Below are 13,315 nucleotides of genomic sequence, written 5' to 3'. Positions count from 1 at the left end.
AGAGAGTGCTTTCATCTGCTGGTTTACTGTCCAAGTGGGGTACAGGCCAGGACTGGGCCAGGTGGCGGCCAGGAGCCTTGAGCTCCATCTGGGTCTCTCGCGTGGGTGGCAGGGGCCTGACACACAGAGCTGCAGTTGGCAAGCACTTCTTACAGGTCGGATCCTGTTGTAAGCCCTTTACATGCATAATCTCACTGCCTCCTCACTGTGATGTTCTTATTCCCATTTTACAGATGTGGACAGTGAGGTTCCAAGGGGCTCAATGAATAGCTCAGGGCTGCCCCGCCAGACAGAAGCAGGGCCAGGATCCAGCTGGGGAGGGGCCCGTCGGGCCTTGCTGCTGCCCTCTTGCTGGCCCTGACCCTTCCTGTCTTTTCCTTTCTTTCCCCTCTCTCCACAGTTCTCTGTGTTTCCCTCTTGGGGACCCAGGTTTCTTAGAGACTGAGGAAACAGGGAACTGATGGGGGACTAGGGCAGGTGTGCAGAGGCCATTTTTTTTTAAGAATTATTTATTTATTTGAAAGGCAGGGTTACAGAGAGGCAGAGGCGGAGACAGAGAGGGAGGTCTTCTATCTGCTGGTTCACTCCCCAGATGGCCTCAATGGCCAGAGCTGGGCTGATCTGAAGTCAGGAGTCAGGAGCTTCCTCTGGGTCTCCCAGGCAGGTGCAGGAGCCTAAGGACTTGGGCCATCTTCTGCTGTTTTTCCAGGCCGTAGCAGAGAGCTGGACTGGAAACAGAGCAGCCAGGACTTGAACCAGCGGCCATATGGGATGCTGGCACTGCAGGTGGTGGCTGACCTGCTATGCCACGGCGCCGGCCCCCAGAGGCCACTTTGCAGCCAGAGGAACATGGAGTGATGGAGGCTCCTGGGACACAGTTGGGCGCTGTCATGTTGGTGCACCTGCTTAGCGCCCTGCTTAGCACTGTGGCCTCTGCCAGCAGCTGTGTTGGCCCAGCTCCGTGGCTCCAGTTCTCAGGTGTGACAGCCTGGGTCTGAGAAGCCACCGTGCAGCCTCGTTGAGACCTGTTCCCAGGCCTGCTCTGCTCCTTGTGCAAGGTCAGGGAAGCCCATGGCACAGGCGATCACAGTGCCGGCTCCCGCCGCTCTCTTTAGGAATGGTTTCTGGAGCACTTTGGGGAAAAACACAGTTACGCATGGAAGGGAGAACTGGGTACGGTGGGCAGGATGAGGGGGGAGCAGGAGAGCTCTGGCCACTGCGTGGGCCCAAGGGGCTGGGAGAAGGGACCCGTGTTCTGGGGAGGCTGAGGACACCATGCCTCTGCAGGGACCCGGAGGAGCAGCTTTTTGAAGGGGCCCATTGGGCTGTCAGCTTCCTGGGAAAGGAAGTCCCTGCTGCGGCCAGGATCCCGCCCCAGGACTGTGTGCGGGGTGGGGGTGGGGAGAGAGGTTGGGAGGGAGCCCTTTCATGCCTCTCTTACTTCTCTGTGTGTTTATTTTTCTTCTGCTTGCTCTGCTCCCTACCAGCTCCTGTTTTTCCTCTGACCTCATCCTGTCTCCATTCTTCTCTCTCCTTTCTCCTCCCCCTGACTCTGCCCTCCCCCCAGCCCAGCCCCATAATCACTCTCACTGCTCCTCCCTTGCTCTTGCTCCTCTCTCTCTCTCTCTCTCTCTCTCTCTCTCTCTCTCTTCTGGGGGGAACTGTGATGCCCGTAGCTGCTGCGCCCAGCTCCAGGGTAAATGAGGTTGCCTGTGGGATGGCAGGGCCCAGCCCACTGCCTGGCCGCCGTTGCCATGGTGACCCAGCCCCGTGGCAGGCAGCAGCCTTGGCTGCATGGTGGGAGAACACGAAGGCCTCTGTCTGGTAGGTGAGAGGCCCGGTCTGCCCTTGCATGGCCTCCGACTGTCCCAGTTCACCGCCAGGGGCCCCAGCACAGGGCTGATTGCCTGTGAGTGTGGGTTCTGGGCTAGATACTGTCAGAGCTGGCTCAGCCACCTGGTTCCAACTCCTCCAGGCCCCTTCTGGGGGTCTGCTGCCTGTAGGGATTGGGGAGCAGCTGAGTGGGCTGGGGGATGGGAGGACTGGGTCAGGAAGCCCTGCTCCTCAGTGCAAGGGTCTCTGTCAGAAGGGCGCGAGCCCTCTGTCTCTGGGGACAAGCAAGCTGCTGGATGCCACTGGAGGGGGTGTGGCAGCTGCCGCTGAGTCAGCCGGGAGGGTCCTCCCACTGCCAGGAGCCGAGGATTCCCGAAGTGCGGGTTATCGGGAGACAGAGCTTGCCGTGCCCTCGCTAGGGCGGCCCAGCGGGACAGTGTGCAGGAAAGTGCTGGCCCCTGGCCCGAATTGGGCGAAGGGCTGATGCCATCACTGGGGAACTTGTTTCGAGTCCCGGCTCCAGGCTTGGAGCTGGCCCGGCAGGTCTGGGTAAGGAGAGGCCGTGGCTGTCAGCGATGCCTGGGTTGCAGCAGGGACCATAGGAGAAGCAGCTAGAGCCGAGTGGCCAAGAGCCTCAGCCTTTGGGGTACATAGAGCTGGGGTCAAGGCCAGCTCTGCCCTTTCCAGGCTGTGGGATTTTGTATGTGTGTCTCTGCAGGTTACTTGCCCGTTTCCGCATCTGTGAAGTGGGAATACCTCGCAGGGCCTTGCTGCAATCCAGAGATTGTTATGGAATGCTGACCCGGGGTGGGCGGCGGGGGCGGGGGCGGGGGTGGGGGGGGCAGTGTGGAGCAGGTGCTGGCCTGGCCTGGCACATGGGAAACACTTGCAGAGGGACCACTGCTCCCCATCTCACCTGCAAACCTCCCCTACACTTTCGGGTTTGCAAACTGAGGAAGCTGAGCCACACACTTGTTGTGTCCCCAGGTGGTTGGCCTGGCCACAGCGCAGGGACAGTGACCCACACGGCCGTCCCCTGTCCTGCAGGTTCTGGCTCCAGTCCCCACACAGGCTGGGGCTCTGCCCACTCTCCCACAGCCCCTGGACAGCACCTCCCAGGTGAGCCCTGGCTCCGCCTCCATGCCCCTAAGCCCTTGGCTCCGGGAAGCTGGAGCCACTGGGGCTTGTGCACCGGCTCTGCCTGTCAGTCAATTCCAGAATGAAAGGAAGGTACAACCCTTGGGGTGTGCAAAGCCCCTTCGCTGTGCACCCCACGGCGCCCCTGTGAGGTCCTCACGGTTCTGGTTTGGCAGGTGAGGGGGCAGGTCCCTGGGAGGCCCGAGGCATCCCTTCTGCTCTGCCTCCCTTCTTGCCATTTCTGTGTCTCACGGTGAGAAGCAGTGACTGCTGGTGGAGGGAAGACGCACTCCCGGCTGGCCCTGCTGCCGCACCTGGACCCAGCCCCTCACCTCTCACCCTGGGCTCACGCTCAGCCCTCCCGGGTGGAAGTGGGCGGGCGCACGCTGTGTTTTCCTTCCCCAGGACGAAATAGCTTCTCCATTGTTTGCCCTTCACTTAAGACCTTGGATGGGAGGCCCCGTGCCTCAGGTTCCCCGTGCAGTTGTGGCCAGTGTGCATGGTCTCTCTCCCTGTCTTGGTGCCGAGGACAGGGGTAGCGGGGTGGGCAGACGCAGGAGCCTGTATTGCGGGACTGGGGACTTCTCTGGGCTCCAGGGCCCTGGGCACCCCACCACGGCCAGCACCCAGCACCTCGGAGCTGCGAGCTGCACATGGGGCGGCTGTGATAGGAGTGGTGAGTGGCAGGGAAAGTCCTCCCCACTTGTTCTGGGCCCCTGGGGCTCTTCAGAGTGACTCAGCGGGAGAGCAGGTGTTGGGTTTCAGAGGAGGCTATTTTTACCCGTGGGGGTGGAGGGAGGCCGGTGCTCTCCTGGCGGCTGGGCGAGGGGCAAGGATGGCAATGGGCACTGTCCTCCCCGCCTGTGGAGGGTGACCCTGATGGAGGTCGGGACACACTCAGCAGATCATGCCTGGGGTCCACAGCCAGCTGGACACCAGGTGTGGAGAGAGAGCGCTCCTGCTTTGGGGGGCTTCTGGTTTGGTGTCACCCAAATACAGCCACCGCTCAGGGCGCATTGCCACCGTAGACAGCACCACAGAGGTGAGGGGCATGCTGGCCGGAGCTGAGCAATGCCTAGAGTGAAGTCGGGCAGGAAGAGTGCTTCAGGCAGAGGGAGTGGCACGGGCAAAGGCCCTGGGGCAGCGGTCAGTGTGCTGCATGTGAGGAGCTGAGAGAAGGCCAGAGCGCGGAGCCTCCGGCAACCTTGTTAAGGGCTTCCTCCCGTGAGCCCCACCTTCCCTGCGGGCGGAAGTCCTGGAGGCTGTCTGGTCAAGTGTCCATTTGGCAGACGGGCTCGTGGAGGCCCGGGAGCTACATGAACCTGCCTTCTCAGAAGCACGCAGCACGGGCCCGGCACTGAGCCGAGCGCTCTGTTCTGCTGTTGCTCTCCTTCTTAAAACACAATTGCCATTTAAATTAAATTTATTTTAAGTTAACAGACTGACCTGACATTCGTCTAAAATGTTTTTCTCCTAAGAATTAAAAAACATTTTCAAGATGAAAATCATGCAACATAAAGGTAACCGTTTTTAAAAAGATTTATTTATTTATTTATTTTGATAGGCTTATATATTGAAAGATGTGAGACACACACAGAGAGTGCGATATCTTCTATCTACTGGTTCATTCCTCAAATAACTACAGTGGCCAGAATTGACCCAGGCCAACGTCAGGAGCCAGGAGCTTCTTCCGGGTCTCCCACATGGGTGCAGAGGCCCAAGCACTTGGGCCATCTTCTACTGCTCTCCCAGGTGCATTAGCAGGGAGCTGGATTGGAAGTGGAGCAACTGAGACTTGAATAGGTGCCCATATGGAATGTTGGCACTGCAGGCAGAGGCTTTTACCTGCTATGCCACAGTGCTGGCCTAAAGAGTTATTTATTTATTTGAAAGGCAGAGTTACAGAGAGGCAGAGGCAGAGGCAGAGAGAGAAAGATTTTCATCCACTGGTTCACTCCCCAAATGCCTGCAATGGTTGGGGCTGGGCCAGGCCAAAGCCAGGAGCCGGGAGCTCCATCTGTGTCTCCCACGTGGATACAGGGGCCCACGTACTCGGGCCATCTTCTGCTGCTTTCCCGGGAGCATTAGCAGGGGGCTGGATCGGAAGCACAGCAGCCAGGATTTGCACCTGCACTCAAATGGGATGCTGGACGGCCGCCCCAGGTGTGGCGTGGGGCCCCGGCTCTGCCGCCTCCTCCGTCACTGACGACCGGGCGACTTGGGATGGTTTGCGTCTCTGCTCTTCCCGGAGCCTCAGATGGGAGAATCTCTCTCCCTTTCCTTCCCCAGGGCTACCGAGACGTAAGCCTGGATGTTAGGTGGCTGGTCTGGGCTTGGCCCAAACGCCAGCACTTTTCCGTGCTGCTCAGAAGCAGCGCGCTCTCTCTCAGCCTTGGTCTGCTCATCAAATAGATAGAATAATATAGAAAATATAGGATAATAATGCCTGCAGGAGAGACCCAAGAGTTGCTAGGATGGTACACCTGAGAGCTCCTAGCACAGGACCTGGTTCTTAATAGGTGTTCACTAAATGCTCACCAAATGAATAGCCTATGAGGGTGCTTGCCAGGAAATATTTTTTCAATTCTCTACCCTTCCAACCGCCACATTTTGAAAAGGTCAAGGGCCAACACGTTCTGCACCTAGAAGCAGACTTAGATGTTTGAGAGGCGCTGGGAGGCGTGACCGAGCTTCAAGAACCCAAGATGTGACCTGATGTCACAGGACAGCCTGGCGCCTGGCGCCTGGCTCAGGGGTGAATGCCCCTTCTTGAACTTGAGAGTTTGGCACCCACTGCTACCCCTTTTTGCCTCGTCTGCTGGGAACCTCGAGGCCAGTGCAGTTCTCTCGGGCAGCAGCTGGTTGCCTACCCGAAGGCCTTCCACCCTTATTTGGCTCCTGAGCTCGGTGTGTTTGCTTTTCATTTTGGCTCCCAGCATGTGTGTGTGTGTGTGTGCGCGCGCGTGCGTGCATGTACACGGCTGCCTCAACCTTTTTTGGGAAGAAGGCAGGGGCCAGGCTCGGAAGGGAGCTTGCGGTGTTGACGGGCGCTCCTGCCTTGCTGGTGGGAGCTGGCTGGAGGCTGCGCTGCTGTGGCTCTGACCCCCCTGAGGGGCCAGGGAAGGTGCTGTGGGCACAGGTCCCTCACAGTGCTCAGCATGGCCTGGCACAGACAACGAGGCCATTCGGGGGGCCTGGCCAGCGGCTCTGAGCGTGGCCCACAGGCCTCCCCTCCCCCTCTCCTCGGGGGCCTGCCTTCCTGTCCCCACACTCCTTGGAAGAGGCAGCGGTGGGAGAGGGGAATGTGGCCATAATTGGTGGCTTTTGAATTCCCACAGAACCTTTCCCATGGGGGTGTGGCCTGGCCTGGGCGCAGGGTGGCAGCCAGGTTCTGTTGGGGACGTCCAGTGCGGACCCTGGCTGGGGCTCCCCACCTTTGTGTAGGAGCCTGAGGTTGGCTCCGTGCGGCTAACCACTAACACTAACCGGAGCTCCCAGCAAATGCTCACCAGGGGCAGGTACATGCCAGGAGTGCTGGGTACTTAGCTCCCTCTCTGTCGCTGCCACACGGACCCTGGCAGGTAGCTACTGTGACCCCATGTTTACAGATGAGGAGGCTGAGGCTGAGTTGCTTGCCCCAGGTCCCGTGAGTTGTCTGGAGCCGGACTCTTGCGAAGGCCTGTGCCAGCTCGTGCGGAGGTGGGCATCTCCTTCTCACGCCGCCTGCTGGCCCAGGTGATGTTTGCAGGCCCTGGAGTTTGAGCTGGGTAACCGCCGTAGGTCCCGTTCTCTCCAGGGGTCTGCCAGGGTCTCTGTGGCCTCCTGTGTCCTGCTGCCCAGCCCCTGGTGGCACCCCTGTGCCCCCGCCAGCACCTGTGCGGGTGCCCCGCTTTCCCACCTGCTCCTCTTCGCCGCTTCTCTCTGCACCTCACACCTTCCTGGTGTTTCAGGGCTCAGCTCTGTGGTTTGTGCGCTTGGCACTGGCTCTGTTCCGAGCCTGGGTTCCTGTCCTGCAGGAGCCGCTGTGTGACGGCCGCAGAGGCCGTGAAGGCAAGGGCCGCCCCGCAGGGTCAGTGCTGAGAGCGGCCTCAGAGGCTGCACCTTCCCTGGGCAGAAGTGGGAGGAGAGGGGAGGAGGAAGGACCACAGAGCAGACGGGGCAGGTAGCAGGGCCCGGGCGGGTGCCTACGTGGAGGGGGAACAGCAGGAGTGGGTGAGGGGCACAGAGCAGCCGCATGTGGTCTGGAGCTGGGGGAGCGGCTGTGGGGGCTTGTGGCGGGGCTGCAGTGGCTGGACTCTGATTCTGAGAGCAGAGGGGAGCCAGAAAGGAGTCTTGAGCAGGGGAGGCGCTGGGGAGGCTCGTGTGAGTCCTGTGTGTGAGGGTGGGGGTGTGGAGGAGCAATGAGGAGGACATGACCAGGTCTGCCTGCGAATGCCTCTCTGGGAAGGTCCCTCTGGGGCTGGGGACACTGGAAGCAGGTGGAGCGACCCGAGGCCTCTGATAGCCGTGGGGATAGTGCCGGGGCCGGGTGCTCAGGCCAGTGGGGTAGGCCAAGCGTTTTGGGTGCTTGCAGAGGGAGGACAGGCAGAATAAGTGAGCCTGCAGGACCCCGGATTTCCTTGGATGCCCCAGCTGGGTCTCGCCAGACAGGCCTCTCCCTCGGCTCCTGGCCACCTTGGTCTCTGACCCTGCTCTGACCCAGCAGGTGAGGGACATGACTCTGACCAGGAGGAAGGACACAGGGCAGGACCCAGTCCCGCATGACGAAGCCTGGCCAGCTCTGCTGAGGCCGGGGGCCAGCGCCTGGCACGGCTGCCGTCTGAGCAGCCACGTCTCTGACCTGCAGGTGCCCCTCCGGCCTCAGTGCTTGGCCTCCCGGTCAGCTGTCTTGGCCCAAGCCGCCTGGATGCCCCAGGCAGGCTGTGACTCCATCCAGGGCCTCTGTTCTCCCATGCCTGCCCGAGGAGGAGTGGCCCGGCTCTGGGGCCTCATTGGCCAAACCCTGCCTGGGCTGCACACACCCCTGCCTCCTGGGCTGGCTGCCCACCCTCCTTGGAACGGGGAGGCCTGGCTTGGCCTGGCCTGATACAGGCACAATGCCTGAGCCCAGGGAGGGAGACAGGCAGCGTCTGGGAGCCCAGGGGCTCTGCATCCCTTCTTTTGGAGGGGGGCAGGGGCAGTGTGGTGCCGGGGGGTGGGAACAAGAGCACAGCCCCGCTGAGAGAAATGTGATGTTCCCCATGTGACCCGGCTTGTCTTTGTATTCTCAGCGGTTGGCTCAGGGCCCCGTGCAGTGAGGGTGCTCGGTGAATGAACACGTGAACCAACAGTCGAGGCAGAGATCTGTCTGCAGGCACACAGTGTCCCAGGAAGGCGGGGCTTCCGTTCCACAGAGTGAGATAGGAGGCTCCTGGGAGTAGGCAGAGAGAGAGCACTGGGACTCAGGCATCTGGACTGCTGGCCCGGGGATTTTTCTGTTCTCAGTTTCCTTGTCTGTAAAATGGGTCAACACTCCTTGAGGCTATGGATGTGAATAAGTTGGGGAATGGGGGCCTTGTGTGTGGCCTCCCTGTGTGCATGTCCAGACCTCCCAGAGACCCCAGATGGGGTCCACTTCAACTTGCCTCTCCTATCTCTCTGTCTCTCTCCAGGGCTTCTTTCTGGAACATTCTTCCTAGAACTCCCGGCTGAGAGAGGGGTTTGAGAAGAGTGTGGGTGAATGGAGCTTGCCTGTGTCTTCCTTCCACCTGTTCCTATACCCAAAAAGCCATCCACCCACAGCCTGCGGCCTCCCATACTTTGGCAGTGGTTACCATGGCAACAGGTCTGGTGCCTGGACCACAGCAGCCTTCCACGCCCATGAGAGCCTGGAGCCTGACAGCTTGGCACCCCAGCCACCTCTCCAGGGTGCCCAGTACCATGCCTGGTTCTCAGCTGCAGCCCTGGGAACCCTGGCAGTTCTGAGTTAGATGGATCTGGTTCCACCCTTTAGGGGTCCGTGACCTTGAATGCGTCAGCTCCGTGTGTCTGGAATTTATTTTCAGTTAGCTCCGGGAGACACATGGAAGGGGTCGTGCGAGGAGTAGAGACCCTGGCACGAGAGCTGCCCGCCCCCTTGTGCAGCTGCAGCAGGCTCACCGTGGGGTCACCCTGCCCTTCAGCAATGTCATAGGATGGGCGGGAGCTCAGGCTGTGCAGCCAGACCTCTGGGGTCCCAGCTGGGCCTGGCCACCTCCCCGGGCCTCAGTGTCCTCCTCAGTACAGGGAGGATGATGATGTCCCTGTCGCCCAGGCTTGCTGTGCGCTGTCAGGTGAGCACGGATCAAGTGCTTGGAAGGAGCTGCGGTGCTGCTGTTCTGTATCCGGTGACCCCTCCTGGGCTGTGCTTTCACTCTGCTGTTTCCGCCACCTGCAGTCAGTGAGGGCCCCGGAATATTAAATGGGAAAACTCCAGAAATGAAAAAGTTCAGAAGTGTAAAATCGCATGTGATGCCGCTGTCTCCCTTGGGCCAGCCTGGGAGGTGACCCGTCCTTGTGTCCAGTGTGTGGCACTGTGCTCTGTGTATGTGGCAGGAAAGAGCAGTGGAGGTAGGGTTGGGCCTGGGCCTGTACCCCACACAGGGAAGGGGCCACATTGGCATTGAGAGTTGGAACTCCCGCGCCTGCCCGGCCTGGAGACCCTGCAGCGAGCAGTGAGCTGACCTCTCTGTCCCCGCCTGTCCCCCAGGGCTTCGCCTCTGTCTTCTCCAGCCGTACATCCCGGAAGTCAGCCTCACGAGCCAGGGATGCTGACGGCGCCATGGCGGATGGTGAGGGCTACCGGAACCCCACGGAGGTGCAGATGAGCCAGCTGGTGCTGCCCTGCCACACCAACCAGCGCGGCGAGCTGAGCGTGGGGCAGCTGCTCAAGTGGATCGACACCACCGCCTGCCTGTCCGGTGAGGCGGGCCCCGCCCCTCCCTCCCAGCCACCCGCCCACAGGCTCAGAGCAGAGGCCACGATGTTCAGAGCTGGCCCGGTGCTGGCTGAGTGCCACCCTGGAGCCTCGCCTCGGCCCACCTGCCTGAAATGCCTCCCCAGGCTCCCCATCCTTAGTGCAACCCCTCTCCCCCAGACCCTCCCAGCCCTGGGGGTTGGTCCTGTGGCCTTAAGTCTCTGCTTCAACACAGCACAGCCTTAAATGGGGCCTTTCAAGGCTGGCCTGGAGTTGTCTGGACAGCGACCATGGCCGTGGCTGTCCCACTATGTTCCCACGTCGGGCTGAGCGGAGCTGATTGGAGTTCATTGTGCTGCTTTGGTTGTCCCTGTGTTCTCCAGCCCCACCGGACAGCGGGGCCTGGCTGCCTGCACGTTTGACAGCTGCCAAGTGCCTGCTGTGTACCGTAGACCAGAGTGCAGGCCTGCGCGCACCCTCAGGTCACTTGCCGTCTAGTGGAAGGGAGCGCGGACAGGCAGACAGAACCCATGCGGGTGTCCCCTGGGGTCTGCGGGGGGTTGGATACAGGGCTGCCTTGCAGTTACCAAATTCTGCAGATGCGCAGGCCCCTTATATACAGTGCTGTCACCTGCACACACCTCCCGTATGCTTTATTATTTTTTTTAAGATTTGTTTATTACACACACACACACACATCTGATCTTCCACCCACTGGTTCACGCCCCAAATGGCTTCAACAACCAGGGCTATTCCAGGAACCCAGAACTCCATCTGGGTCTCCCGTGGCGGTGGGAGGTCGGCATGGAGGCCATCTTGTGCTGCTCTCCCCGGCACACTGGCAGGGAGCTGGACTGGAAGCAGAGCAGCCTAACCTGCTGAGCCACAGTGCCAGGTCTCCTGTACACTTCAGGTCAAGCTCACACAAGGCAAAAGCTCGGCACGCAGTTAGACGACATGTAGGGGCTAACGACAAGACCGCAGTCCTCACGTGGGCAGCACAGATGTAAATCCCCCCCTCTCCCTGCGTATTTTCTGCCTGTGGTTGGTTGAATCCATGGATGCAAAGCCCTTGGAGGGCGAGGGCCAGGGCATGGCCGCTGCAGTGACGGCTTGGAAAGCAGCAGGGGTGGGGTACGGGGCGGGGGGTGCATGGTGGCCTTGGCCCGGGCAGCTGGAGCAGTCTTTTGCGGAGCTGACATCCGATCCGAGGCCCGTGTGACATGGGACGGCTGCTAACGTCCGACCGTCTTTCTGTGCCAGCGGAGAGGCACGCCGGCTGCCCCTGCGTCACTGCCTCCATGGATGACATCTATTTTGAGCACACCATCAGGTGAGTGACCCCTGCCTGCCGCGAGCCTGGGGCCCCTCCCCCTCTCCTAGCCCGGTCAGCCTGTGGCTGCTTGAAACCTGACTCAGCTGACCAAGGGCCTTTAGGAGTGGGGTGGGGGCAGCTGCTGGGGGGCAAGGACCTGCCCTCCAGGTCTGAAGCCTGCCTGCTGCTGGCTGCCAGGGTGGGGCCGAAGAAGTGGCTGCAGGTGTGGAGTTGGGGTTGCCGAGGCAGCATTGTGGGTGCTGTGTGACGTTGGGGAAGTCAGTCTGTCTCTCTGGGCCTTGGTTATCTTATCTGCAAGTCGAAGAGGTTCAGCTTCATCAGTGAATGCCTTTCTGAGCTTGGACATTCTCTGGGTCCCTGGTCACGGACAGTAGGGAAGCCATTAGGCAAGATGTCTTCCACTTCTGCTCACATACCTCCAGGGACGGGGAGCTCATTCCCAAGCCTGGCCTTGCCTTTCCTTTCTGACAATGGCCATCCTGGTAGGAAGCTCTGTGTTGTCCTGTACTGACTGTTGTCCCCAGGTAGCTTTACCTACAGGTGTTGCCCTGCTTCTGGGTCCCGAGGAGAAGGCCATGCATGCCCTTGGCCCAGGACAGGCTGCAGGGGCTGCAGCCAGAGCTGTTGTCTCTGACCCTGCTCCTACACTTGCCTCAGAGCCCCAGGACCCCAGGCTCATTCAGGAGGGCCCGGGGGCCCGCGTGTCACAGTTAAGGAGGATGTTGGGCCGGCCCCTGCCCACGCTCAGGCTTTCATTCGTCCACTCTTACTTAGTAGTGGTTGAGTGCCTTTCCTGGACCTGGGCCTGCACCAGGTTCCCATGCACGGAGCCCACTGGAGCACAGTCTGTGTACCCAGCAGCCCCTGCTTGCAGGGAGGTGGTGGGAGGGGCATCACTGCCGTGCCACACAGATGTGGTCTGACAGGAGTGCTTGTCCTACTTTGCCGGTTGTTTTTGCTTTAGAGTGGTTTTAGATTTACAGAAAGATGTATCTCCGAAGGCAGTACAGATGGTTCCGGTATATCCCACACCCAGTTCCCCTTTGATTGACATTTACCATCCTAGGATACTTTTGGCACAATGAACACGTATGGTTTATTTATTTATTTGATAAGCAGCAAGGGGGGGGGAGAGAGAGAGAGAGATCTTCCATCCTGCTGGTTCACTCCCCACATGGCCACAACAGCCATGCCAGGGCTGGGCCAGGCTGAAGCCAAGAAGCAGGAACTCCATCTGGGTCTCCCACGTGGGTGACAGGGGCGCAAGCACTTGGACCATCTTCTTTTTTTAAAAAGATTTATTTTTATTTATTTGAAAGAGTTACAGAGAGAGGTAAAGACAGAGAGAGAGGTCTTCTATCCACTGGTTCACTCCCCAGATGGCCTCAATGGCTGGAGTTGTGCCAATCCAAAGCCAGGAGCCAGGAGCCTCTTCCGGGTCTCCCATGTGGATGCAGGGGCCCAAAGACTTGGGCCGTCTTCTACTGCTTTCCAGGCCATTAGCAGAGAGCTGGTTTGGAAGAGGAGCAGCCGGGACTAGAACCGGAGCCCACAGGGATGCTGGCGCTTCAGGCCAGGGCTTTAGCCTGCAGCGTCATACCGCTGGCCCTGGACCATCTTATGCTGCCTTCCCAGGCACATCAGCGGGGAGCTGGAGTGGAAGTGGAGCAGCCAGGACTTGGACAGGCACTCTGATATGGTGTGCGGGTGTCACAGGTGGCAGCTTAACCTGCCCCACAATGCCGGACCCTCTAATGTATATTTTAAAAATTCTTGTTTGTCTTATTTGGATCAGGCTGCAGCCAGGAACCAGGACCTCGTTTGGGGTCTTCCATTTGAGTGGCAGGGACCCAAGTACTTGAGCCACCACTTGCCGCCCCCCAGAGTGCACATATGCCAGATACTGGAATTGAAAGTGGAGCTGGCACTCAAACCCAGGCATGCTGATATGGGACGCAGGTGTCGACACCAAACCGCATCTCAACCGCTGTGCCAAACGCCCACCTCACTGAACCAATACTGATATATTACCCGTAATGATTTTTAAATACCGTAGTTTACTTAATCCTCAGAAT

At 59.7% G+C, this 13,315-nt stretch overlaps 1 protein-coding gene across 9 annotated transcripts in view; it reads left to right on the top strand.

Annotated features, from left to right (window-relative positions):
- Positions 1–13,315, top strand: part of ACOT11 (acyl-CoA thioesterase 11) — a 51,978-nt gene that overhangs the window by 16,393 nt on the left and 22,270 nt on the right. For 4 of the 9 annotated variants that reach the window (XM_051856447.2, XM_008265212.4, XM_008265215.4 and 1 more), the window contains exons 2-3: positions 9,698–9,908; positions 11,168–11,237. In XM_051856447.2, coding sequence (XP_051712407.2) covers positions 9,770–9,908; positions 11,168–11,237 — 209 coding nt within the window. In that variant the 5' untranslated portion in view covers positions 9,698–9,769. Of the gene's footprint in view, positions 1–1,762; positions 1,910–2,205; positions 2,383–9,697; positions 9,909–11,167; positions 11,238–13,315 lie in introns of those variants that run through there. The other 5 variants (XM_070078452.1, XM_070078451.1, XM_051856446.2 and 2 more) reach the window with 3 other exon arrangements.

The sequence above is a fragment of the Oryctolagus cuniculus genome, chromosome 7, assembly GCF_964237555.1.
Source record: "Oryctolagus cuniculus chromosome 7, mOryCun1.1, whole genome shotgun sequence".
NCBI classification, from domain to species: Eukaryota; Metazoa; Chordata; class Mammalia; order Lagomorpha; family Leporidae; genus Oryctolagus; species Oryctolagus cuniculus.
The sequence above is the reverse complement of the archived record's forward strand: the minus strand, read 5'-3'. Positions and strand labels throughout refer to the sequence as shown.